Source organism: Pungitius pungitius, chromosome 21, assembly GCF_949316345.1.
Source record: "Pungitius pungitius chromosome 21, fPunPun2.1, whole genome shotgun sequence".
NCBI lineage: Eukaryota > Metazoa > Chordata > Actinopteri > Perciformes > Gasterosteidae > Pungitius > Pungitius pungitius.
In genome coordinates, this window is record NC_084920.1 from 3,423,834 (window position 1) to 3,435,705 (window position 11,872).

Consider the following 11,872-nt stretch of genomic DNA (forward strand, 5'->3'; position numbering starts at 1 on the left):
GAAGGATTTGGGGGTTTTCAAAGCTGCCCGGCTAACCGGGCGTGATGTTTTTCAAAACAAGAGGTTTAAATATGCTCCGGGTTTTCGTTCTCAATACACTGCTCTTGTGCTGTGTGAACTTTTTTTGTCGAGTGATGAGATTAAATATATATTAGGGAGACATGGTAAACATACAATTTCCCACCAGGAGATTTCAATCAAAGAAGTATTCCGCTTCAAGTTCCCTGATCGAGCAGTCAGTTATGCTGCCTTCAAATGCGCCTCCTAAATTCCGACATCTGAGGTCTTACTCGCTTGTGTGTTGGTGGTCTGAAGCTTTGACAACAGCCTGTATAAAGACGTTGGAATCATTATAAATACGACATACATCTTGAAATTGACCACTGTCTGCAATGAGCGCCTTTCGTTTTAGTACTTTAAGTATAAACATCACACAAATTGGACAAATATTAGAGTTGTCGAGAGAGGATAGTTATCCGAACATGTCCGATATCCCCCGAAGGGGGCATTTGGCATAACGTATCTGTGCGCGCGCGCGCGTGTGTGTGTGCGTGTAGATAGCCAGTTACAACGAGAAATACTTCCCGGTGTTGCTAAAGAGACTCTCGGTTGGTCTCAGCCTCGCAGTGAGGTACCTGCGCGTCGGGGATGCGGTGAGAGGGCGAGAGCCAGTTACGAGCGGGACAGCTGTGCAGGAAAAGAGCGTTATTCTGCAGAAGCGAATCCCGGAACTTGAGACCGTGGGGGGACGAGCTAACGTAAGCTAGCTTTTTGTTGACTGCGCTCGCTGTCAAACCGCCACTTCGCTTTTTAAACGACCGCACTCTGACAACTCATCACTTTTCGATTCGTCGTTTTTTGTTTTTTTTAACTCGACATTTCTTTTTTTTTTGTTTCTTTTTTTCGTTTAAAGTTTCCGTCTCTTTTTAACCACTTGTGGATCCCGGAAGATGGCATCAAGAGGAGGATTCTCTCCGATGAATCTGAACGCGAGCCCCATGAACGTCGCGGGTATGAGGATGCCAGGTGTGCCCCAACATCCGGCAGGATACCCCCGCAGCGTGAACACCTCTCCCCAGTACCCACAGGTGAGGGCTCGTTCTCCCTCGGTACCTCGCCTCCCAAGAGGGGACGTGGTCACTTGAGACCTCGTTCGTAGATAAAGGAGTGGGCAGCGCGAGCCCTTCTTGAATGGTCTTTTCTCGAGACTTTTAAGAGCCTCAGTTGGAAGAAAACGTGCAAAATATGCAGTTGATGAAAGTCACGTGATATCAAAGTAAAAGGTCATTACTTTTTTTTTTTTAAATATATGGACTACGTTATACTTCCGCATGTGAATATGCAACGGTGTGTACTTACTTACTGCAACACGCCTTTTATATGCCGTTTTATGTGACTGTTTATTATGTACCGTAAGTATTTGGATGTTTAATTTATAAAAAAGTACCGCAGATGAATGTCTTGTGCACGTGAGAAAGAGATTCACGTGGTTGCCCTCAGCCTCCTGTCAGTTAGCTGGAAAACAAGTCAGGAAATTCCCACCATGAACAAGGCTAAAGCTGCACGTGTTCCCTCTATTTTAGCACCACATGCAACTTATTTTTGTCTTTAGCTAACATGCGATCTTAAATAAAACCATTTGTCTCATGTTTGTTAGACATTTAGTTCTATTTTTTTGTTAAATGAGGAACCGATGAATGAGAGCAGGACTGTTGAAAACGACCATTTACATATGTAGATAAATCCATTAAATGTGGGTGACTGCTTATTACTAAATTTTAAAGCAAGATAAATATAGGGAAATCAAATGTACTATTATACACACACACCTACAAGATACCTAATTACAGTAAGAAAAAAACATTTACGTGCACACCACAATAAAACCTTTTGAATGTTTGACTTTCTGTTCAACATTCTGTCTCTATGTGTATGTTTTAATACTATGACTAGCACTAAAAGTAATGCGCCACGTAATGTACTTTAGGAAATCCTAAATTCTGTCCTTCCCCCAATGATCCTTTCATTTTCCTATTGGCTTTAAATCTGATATCAGAATCATCACATTAGGATAATAAACAACATCTTTTGCAAACTGGGATTTTGAACACAAAATCAGCTTCATCTTTTTTTTTTTTCTCTCTCTCTCTAGCGCCCAGGGATGCCGTACAACAGAGTGGGGGGCTCCATGGGGTCAATGGGGGGTCAGCTTCCTGGTCCCTCTTATGGCGGTGGGAACATGCCTATGCGGCAAGGCATGGGGCCTCCCAACATGGACGCCTCGAGGAAACGGTTCCTTCATCTGCATCATCAACAGCAGCAGCAGCAGCAAGAGGCTCTGGGAGGCCTAAGACGAGGGTAAGCTCTGAAGAAACGAGTGTGTGTCTGTGAGAGCAAAGGGAATAATGTGCAGAACACATCAGTTATTCAAAGTGTTACCACTGTCGACAGTAACTGTGAATAAACAATAACAATTAGGTATTTCTTTCTCTTTTTAAAAACTTTTTTGTGCACATCATTCTGCAGTTAGATTTATTTATAATTGTGTTATTTTGTAGTTTCTGATACCAGAAAGGAATTCATGGGGATACTGATTTTTAATTGTGGAACAATTCATAATGAAAATGGGTGTTTTCCTTCCATTCATTGAATGTATATTCTGATTGTACATAATGTCCGGTCATGCAATTTATAGTTGGAAAAATGGTTGAATTGTAAATATTTCTTTCCGTACTCAACAGCATTACATTTTCTCTTGTGTGGCTCATTAACAAAATAACACAACTATTCATTCAGAATTAGTTTTTCTCTCTGCCTTTTCAAGTCGTTGTGCTTTTGAAAGCAAAGCTCAGATCACACAGACACGAGGATCGGAGCATCTCATGACTGGTCTGCTTTCAAAGCAGCAAACACCAGTGGATATTTTTGACTCGTAAATGTGGCGATCCGTGATGTGAGGCCGCATTTACAGTTCATTCACAATGAACCACTTGTCTTCTTAATGCTTTATCTCATGACATCCTCAAGTGGACAAGGATCGGTGTGCCGCAGTGACAGAATCCAAATCCTTAACGAGGAGCTTGGGAATTAAATTAAGTCGTAATTAGAAAGAAAACAGCTTTTACGAAATCCATAGCGATGGTGACGGTTTAGAGCCCACGGGGATCATTCTCTTAACAAGGAGGTAGCGGGAAAGATTTTGCAATTGCACGATGAAGTCTTGATAATCAAATGAAGTAAATCAGGTCTCTCTGTGGATCTTTTGTGAACTGGTGAACTAATGTCAAAGGATGACACGTCAACATAGTACAGGATGTCCTGGCTTTACTGCAGTTCATTTAAGCTTTTATTTTTTTAGAGAAAACATGCAATTTATGTGGTCAATTCGTGTCTGTGTGTGGTTCTTCTTTTATTAAAATTAGCCATGTAGTTCTTTCGAAAAAATATTTATTATATTTTCTATTGGATTTGTAGAGCAAAAAGGCGGAGGATGGCTGACAAGGTTCTCCCACAGAGGGTAAGAGAGCTGTTACCCCCTCATTCCTACTTTCACAGTTGGCTCTGTTCCCTTTTATATTCATGCATCGCTGTTGGCGCTTTAGATCCGAGACCTGGTCCCAGAGTCACAGGCTTACATGGATCTCCTGGCATTTGAGAGGAAACTGGATCAGACCATCGCCCGAAAGCGAATGGAGATTCAGGAAGCCATCAAGAAGCCCATCATGGTACCTTGTCACCAGTGTTTTGTGTCAGACTTTCCGATTCTAAAAAGGTTCCTTTTTTTTCGTTTGGTCATGTGTGATCTTGTTCGTGTCCTGTGACACAGCAAAAACGAAAGCTCAGGATCTACATCTCTAACACGTACACGCCCAGCAAACCCGAGGGCGAGGAGGCGGAGAAGGTGTCCTCCTGGGAGCTGAGAGTGGAGGGAAAGCTTCTGGAAGAAGTACGTGCGCAGCTTTCTTCATTCGCGTCGTCCGACTCCCAAGCCTTTCAGACTGTTATTTAGTTTCTGAAAACTTCAGCTCTGCTTGGCCCGTGTCCTTGGCTCAGACCACGCAACCAGATGTGTGTTTACAGCTCTCCCCCCACACACACACACACACACACACACTAGCTCAAGTTCTCTTTTGAAACAAGGAATTGAAACCACCGGCCGTTACATACCGTGATCTGACTAACCTCCCCTCCCTCCATCGGTTCCAGCTCTACTCATTGTGTCGTCTGGGGGCCACACGAAGGAGGGTTTTCTTTTTCATTCGATTTTTGGCTCATCTGGTTTAGGCATGCGTAGGCGTTTTGCATGGAGTAACAGAAAAAGAAAGGGCCGTGAGGGATGGAGTGACGGGGGTCATGTTGTGCAAACACATTTTAACGGGGTATTTGGAGAGGGCGGGGGAGATTAAAAGCCTTTTCCAGTTGTCCACAGTTTTGTGTTTCACCAGGCCCTCTGGGGTCAGAGCTGAACAATAAGCCCAATAAGAAGATACAGATGGATGACAAGCTCTCTCTCGCTCTCCCTTTGGCACGTTTTGTTCCTAGGCCGGCAAGCAGAAGAGGAAGTTCTCCTCTTTCTTCAAGAGCCTGGTGATTGAGCTTGATAAGGAGCTCTATGGACCGGACAACCACTTAGTAGAGGTATGACATCACTCTAAAGGCATGGGATGCATCCATCTCAGAACATTCTAGGCCCACGGACACCAAAATGCTGGAATCATTCAAACGTTTGCAGTCAGCCAGTTCTTCTTTTTAAGACTTGTTAAACATTGACGATATCTATAATAGATACCTAACAATTAAAAAAACACTGGCACCGAGCCACTACCGTCTTGGAGAATTTGCTTGTTTGAGTCCCGCTTTCTGTACCTATTTCAGCTTCAATTTAGTTTTAGCTTTCATCTGACTTAATTAAAACAGACCTAATGTCTGAATGAAGGGCAATGGTGGCGCATGGAGTAGCGTGGTGTGCTGGGAGCCACAAGGTTGGCGGCTCGAATCCCGGCGGCCCCATGTGCCATGTCGAAGTGTCCCTGAGCAAGACACCATGCCCCTAATGTAATGCATGGGTTATAATACAATGTAAGTCACTTTGGATAAAGGTGTCAGCCAAATGACATGTAATGTTTTACTTTATCTTTCAGTGGCACAGAATGCCCACTACTCAGGAGACGGATGGTTTCCAAGTCAAAAGGCCCGGCGACGTGAATGTTAAATGCACCCTCCTGCTCATGATCGACCACCAGGTGCATTTGCTCGGTTACCTTCTCGCCTACGCCTCCGCGGGACGACTTACTTTAGCTTTTTTTTAACAACCACTTTCTTTGCTTTTTTTTTTTCCTCCAGCCGCCTCAGTACAAACTGGATCCGCGGTTGGCTCGTCTGCTGGGCGTGCACACACAGACGCGGGCCAACATCATGCAAGCCCTTTGGCTCTACATCAAGAACAACAAGCTGCAGGATTGTCATGAGAAGGAGTACATCAACTGCAACCGCTATTTCAGACAAGTAATGGAGTGGTTTTTAAGGCTACACGGAGCAGCAAGATGCTAGCTCACCACTTAGGCATTTCCTGCTGTTGCTTTGACAATAATTTGTTCATCTATTATATAAAATGTGCAGTTTCCCTCCAAATGTTTTTTGCACCAGATAATTTGTACGTGTAATCTGTGGGATTTGTACAATGAAAAATACATGATTTAAAATGCCCCCTCAATACATGGGGCATTCTGTGACTGTATTCGACATCAAATGTGCAGTCTGTATTTTGGGTTTTTTGATGCTGGTGGAGGGACGAGATAAAGACAAAACCGCCATCATGTCCAAACTGCTCTGTTTTTAACCAAATCTGTTCAGGTCTTCAGCTGTTCTCGCATGAGGTTCTCTGAGATTCCCATGAAACTGGCCAGCCTCCTTCAGCACCCTGACCCCATCATCATCAACCACATGATTAGGTAGGGGTCATATCGACCACTATCCCTCTTTCTTTGTTTGAGCATGTCTGATGTGATGACTGCCAATATTGCCAAAAATAGTAATTCCTGCTCTTAAAAGTTTGCATCCATAGCATTCTTCACTAGTATTTGGTTTTGTTGTGTCTGCCTCTCTGAGCAGTGTGGACCCCACAGACCAGAAGAAGACGGCGTGCTACGACATCGATGTGGAGGTGGATGACTCACTGAAGAGCCAGATGAACAGCTTCCTGTCCTCTACAACCAACCAGCAGGAGATCGCTGCTCTGGAGATGAAGGTAACGCCTGCCAATCAGTCACAAAGTGTCCCAGTTTTATCTTTGAAATCAAACAATGGCTGCACTGGTTGTCTTCACTGCAGATTCACGAGACGATTGAGTACATCAACCAGCTGAAGACCGAGAGAGACTTTATGCTGAGCTTCAGCAATAAACCTCAGGACTTCATCCAGGACTGGCTCAAGTCTCAGTGCAGAGATCTGAAGGTGAACACTTGCAGTCTACAGGACGTCGTACTATACACTTTATGTTACATACGGCATTGCTCAATAGCATATTTTTAGGTCTACCTACAACATCTTTAGATGTTTTGTTATAACATATCTGTTGAGGTATTTTGGTATGGTTGTCCTGTAGATATCTCAATGTGTGTTAAGACTGTTAAGCTTATATAACTGTTGTATCTTTATGGAAACCACAACCATGTTCGCTTCTAAATTGTGTGCAGTTGGGTGTTTTATATTTCCAGAATTTTAATTTGTTTTATATTTTTGGAGCATGTTTGCAATGGGAAAACTAGATGATTGATTTCCCAATGTTTCTTAAACATCCTCTAAAATAGTCAATAGACCAGTTCAAGAGGCAAATTAACAGCCGATAAATCTCTTCACGTTTGATGCTCCTGTGCTGAAACAAACTGTATAAATTAAGATCATTAAGTCAAATTAGCCAGATTCAATGGAGACTTTGGTGCCTGTTTGCCAGTGAAACTACAAGTTTACAACAATATTTAGGCATTTTGGATATTTTTTCTGTATTAATGAAACTGGTTCTTCATGTTGAAACATTGTTCTTTTTCTGTCGTCAGTTGATGACGGATGTGAAAGGAAACCCGGAGGAGGAGAGGAGGACTGAGTTCTACGAGGCTCCCTGGGTACCAGAGGCAGTGGGCAGATATGTTTACTCCAGAGTAAGGAATCACTCACCTCCTTAGTGATGTGCATGTTTGATAGCGGTTTTACGGTGAGGTGTAGATTGTTGTTGATATGCACTAACGCTGCCACGTCTCCTTTTCAGTTGCAGCAGAGAAGACAAGAGTTGGAGCAGGTTTTGGGTATCCGACTCACCTGAAGAAACATTCTGCTGCCAGCCTAATTTGATTGCTCAAATGCTAATGTCTACTCATTCGGAAGTGTAATTAGCTCTCGGAAGGAGATTAGCTAATGTTAGCGTGTACATTTTCCTGTCCTTGGTGACTGTGATAACAGGGATAATATGATAGACCAGGATTTAAGTGGGTTACATAGACGATAACAATTCTAAAATCAACAAAGTATATAGGGCTAAAGTGATGAATATATCCCTAATGTTTGCATTGCATTGTCTATCACTTGTAGCTTGTTTAGAAAATTGTTGCTTGGTTTTGTGATACGTTTTGGTTATGGTACTATATGCTACATGCTACATGTATGTTTGTTAGCATCGTTGCTGTGTAGGTGGTTTTTACCATTGTGTGCTTTATTGAAGTGGGTCTGTGTTTACCTTCACATTTGCCAGCCATAACCTTTTAGAAAGGATCAACTGCAACATGTATCCTTACTGAAGTCATTGTACACAAGAAAAATATACATTTGATTTTTGAAGATCTATGTAGAAAATATGCATTATATTCTTTGAAAACAAGACGTAGTAAGTATTACGACATCTCACGATTTATAGGAATTAAGGATAAGCTTTTTATGCCAAACATAATTGTAGGTGCTATATATTTTTTTATTTTGGTGAATATAAAAATTGAACTGCAACATTTCTTTACTGTGTAAGAAAGCAGTTTGCTTTCTTGTTGTAATTCAGCAGCTTTTTCTAGATGTTTACGTGCTCTTTCCGTTTGTTATATTGGGGTTGAGAGGGTTATTGTTGTAATATCAATATGAAATGTGTCAGGCTGTTCAGATGTAAGGGTTCTTCCAGCACGATCAATACTTCCCTGGAAGCGGAAGAGATCTGAACTTCATATGAATGCAGTTTTATAGTGTCAACCAAACAATGCACCACATTTTTGTGAAAGGTTTATATTTTCATGGGTTGACTAAATGTAAATGCTATTTTTGTTATGATTTTGTATGAGAGGGTTGCCAATTTTTTTAATTAACATTCCCATTTAAAATGTATCGCTGTGCCAACATTTATTTTGTGAAGAGGGCACTTAAAATTGGTGAAAATGTGTGTACAAAATGTTTTTGTATTGCCTCTGTAAAACGATTTTTTAAAAAGATTTTTCTTAGGGCCGGGACTTTAGCGCGTTAATTACGATTAATTAATTACAATGTGAATTAAGATTAATTAATTACACAAAAAATAACACATTAAACATTTTTTATGTACTTGAAAGTATTGGTCTGCTTTAAAATTTTACGCATTTTTACTCATTTTTTGCACCGCGGAACGTTTCTCACTGGATGAGTTTCGGGAGGACCGATTATACTGGAGCACCAACTAGCGTTCATGACTTCAGACAACAACAAACCACAGTGAACATGAACGAAGAAGCTGACGAGACCGTGTCGGGTGGCCTCGTGAATGGGAAATCTTATTATAATAAACACACGGATTGAAGCGTCGATAAGAGCGTGGTTGTGTGCAAGCTGTGCAACAAGGAATTCACATCGAGCCTCAAGTATCACCTCAACGCAAAACAATTAGCAGCTAGCGTGGACGTTAGCCCCACTCCGATTACAAGGACCCACACTGCACCAGATGACTGGTTTAAGGACCAGGGTAACTATGTCCACGTCTGAAAAAATAACCAATGTTCTGAATGTACTTGAAAGTATTGGTCTACTTAAAAAAAACTATTACAGAAGGTCTATTTACCTATAGGCTACCTGAATTTCTGAAAGTACTATATTTCTAAATATGCTATTTCTACACTTGTCTGCTGGAATTGGTTGAACAAAAATTAAAATCCATGTGAAAAAAATTACTTCTCACTGTTCTCAGGTCAAATATTTATGCAATTAAAATGCAATTAATTTTGATTAATTAATTACAAAGCCTCTAATTAATTAGATTAATATTTTTAATCGAGTCCCGGCCCTAATAATATATATATATATTATATATATGTTAACCTTACATATATTTTTTATAATAATTTTTTACCTATTATTTAAAAAAAATATTTTCTGTGACATTTTTTGACCCTACATATTTTGACTTTTTTCACAATATTTTTTTCCCATGACATGACTGGAATGATCTTAGATGGAGCAACCTACACGTCCCTGTCACTAATGCCAAATGCCCCAAATTTCTGTACTTTAAACCTTATCTGGGTTCAACCCTCAAGGGACATGGCGGCTCTTCCTAAATCCTTTGTTAGTTTTGGGTAACTGACATTTAGAAAAAATCATAATGGGATATTGCCCCAGAGACGGATTGGTGCATCTTGGAGGATCAACCATGCTATTCATCCTTCCTGCATTGGTAAAGGCACAAGTGAGTTGAATTTGAATGTAACAGAGAATTGGAGGGTGGATGCACTAAAAAGGGTAAACAAATCTACACCCTGTGCCAGACTGTCAGTTTAAGGTTGTCCACAGGATGCCCTGAAGTAGACAAACTCTCCCTCAGAGGCTGTAATAAGTTTCATGTCAGTGTGACCACTGAATGAGACACATCTGCTCATCTTTACTGACTCATCCGGCCTTCTCTCTCCACTACGTAGCATGGCTAATAAGTGCTAAAAGGCTAAAGCAAAGCAATTAACATCAAATTCAATTCATCAGCAAAAGATTCTAGAAGATTCAATTAAATGACTTGAATTGACTCGAAACTAAAATGGTACAACTTGTGACTCGACTTGAGACTTGTTGGCTTTGACTTGTGACTCGACTTGGGACTTGCTTCGTCTTTGACTCGACTTGACTCGGGACTCGAGGGCAATGACTTGCATAACAGTGACTTGTTCCCACCTCTGCTAATAAGTGCTAAAAGGCTAAAGCAAAGCAATTAACATCAAATTCAATTCATCAGCAAAAGATTCTTCATCATTCTTGACAATGCCATCATAACTCAAGTGAACGCGCCTTGTGTTTCTGCATAACCCCCAGAGTTTACTTCTCTGAAACAACCGTGGGGACAATGCCCCCACTACTACCTCCGCGGCAGTGTGCTCAAGACTTGGCACGAGCGGGATTTGAACCCACTGGCGGTGCGCACAGAGGCTTCTGGGCTCTAGCTTGCACCCCTACACTACCAGTCCTGGTCACATTTTGGCAACTTTGATTCTCCTATTTAACCTTGAGCATGTGAGTTAAACTTTAAAAATCTCTTAAATGCTATTTCCACATCTGGGCTTGAACCATCAAACTTCAAGTGCAGTGCAGCAGCTCTTCCGCTGTGCTACTTCACCACACACTAAACAACCCTTTGTTTGTTGTATTTAACCTTGAGCATGTGAGCTAGACCTCAAAACTCTTTTTAAAAGCTATTTCCACATCTGGGCTTGAACCATCAACCTTCAAGTGCAGTGCAGGGGCTTATGTCAGCAGCTCTTCCGCTGTGCTAATTCACCACACACTACCCAACCCTTTGTTTGTTGTATTTAACCTTGAGATTGCTACTCAAACCTGAAGTAAAGCCAAAGGCTCAAATCCAAGACTGGGCTTGAACCCACAACCTTCAAGTTCAGTGCAGGCTTGTGGCAGCAGCTCTTCCACTGTGCTACTTCACCACACACTAATCAAACCTTTGTTTCTCGTATTTAACCTTGAGACTGCTACTCAAACCTCAAAACTCTTTAAAAGCAGAAGTGATGTCTGCATGAAGGGGCATGAACCCACAACCTCAGACAGCAGGTTGGAGCCTGCAGCCCTTCAGCTGTTCCCTTGTGCTATTCAAGCACATGCCTCATTGTGTCCGTTTCTCATATTAGACCTTGGGATTGTTTACTAAACCTCAAAACTGTTTCAAAGTTTACAGTTTGAAGCCATGACTGCAACCAAACTCTCCTTCTGAGAGAGCAGGTTTGAACTGAGGATCCTCCACACTTCAGCCTTCCTGCTATCTCCCTGCACTGTTCCACCACACACCTGTTGATGCTTTTGAATCCAACCTCAATTCTCATAGATTCTCAGGCTGGAATCCACAACACAACACACTCTGCTGGAATTGGTTGACAAAAATAAAAATCCATGTGAAAAAAATTACTTCTCACTGTTCTCAGGTCAAATATTTATGCAATTAGAATGCGATTAATTAATTACAAAGCCTCTAATTAATTAGATTAATATTTTTAATCGAGTCCCGGCCCTAATTTTTATACAATAAATATACTGGCAAATAAGTGTTGTTTGATGATGTAGAACATATTACAAAGTCGACAAGTAGCCACGAGTGTGCATGTAAGAACGGGTCCAAGAGCTCAGGTTGCTCAGCTCTGCAGCGGTTTCATATGTTCTGTTGGGACTTGCCCTACCTGTCCCGAACCGCTCCCAAATACGCCTTACACACTCCCTTGATCCTTTGTTTCTACTTCTAAAGTGAAACTGGTGGTAAGCAAAGATGAGGACTATGGTTTAAACTTAAATTAAATCATGAAACGTGTAAAACGTGTTTCTAAAAGGAAATTAGGCTTTGAAACTTAATTATAGAGAGACAAATTAGTTGATAAACTGTAACCTA

General features: G+C 41.4%; 1 protein-coding gene and 1 long non-coding RNA gene across 3 annotated transcripts; one reads left to right on the forward strand and one right to left on the reverse strand.

Moving 5' to 3' along the window:
• Positions 1–458: 458 nt before the first annotated feature.
• On the forward strand, positions 459–8,413 carry smarcd2 (SWI/SNF related, matrix associated, actin dependent regulator of chromatin, subfamily d, member 2). Of its 2 annotated transcripts, XM_037463290.2 has the most exons (14): positions 460–758; positions 914–1,088; positions 2,153–2,358; positions 3,475–3,517; positions 3,603–3,725; positions 3,827–3,946; positions 4,543–4,638; positions 5,142–5,243; positions 5,344–5,505; positions 5,854–5,951; positions 6,112–6,247; positions 6,331–6,453; positions 7,056–7,157; positions 7,265–8,413. In XM_037463290.2, exons 2-14 carry the CDS (start codon positions 951–953, stop codon positions 7,316–7,318), a joined length of 1,503 nt encoding a protein of 500 aa, XP_037319187.2. In that variant the 5' UTR covers positions 460–758; positions 914–950; the 3' UTR covers positions 7,319–8,413. The 2 variants fall into 2 exon arrangements, with proteins under 2 accessions (XP_062416171.1, XP_037319187.2); XM_062560187.1 differs by having other exon boundaries at positions 459–1,088.
• Positions 8,414–9,393: 980 nt separating this feature from the next.
• Positions 9,394–11,752, reverse strand: LOC134107896 (uncharacterized). Its single transcript, XR_009942877.1, has 2 exons — positions 10,869–11,752; positions 9,394–10,707 (listed from the first exon to the last, which is right to left on the reverse strand). It is a non-coding gene; the product is annotated as an uncharacterized LOC134107896 (long non-coding RNA).
• Between the last annotated feature and the right edge of the window lie 120 nt (positions 11,753–11,872).

Excerpts from the sequence above, each read along its gene's own strand:
- smarcd2 (XM_062560187.1), top strand. The coding sequence starts at position 951 with ATGGCATCAAGAGGAGGATTCTCTCCGATGAATCTGAACGCGAGCCCC. Across the intron at positions 1,089-2,152 it reads CCTCTCCCCAGTACCCACAG|CGCCCAGGGATGCCGTACAA; the intron begins GTGAGGGCTCGT and ends CTCTCTCTCTAG. Across the intron at positions 4,639-5,141 it reads CGGACAACCACTTAGTAGAG|TGGCACAGAATGCCCACTAC; the intron begins GTATGACATCAC and ends TTTATCTTTCAG.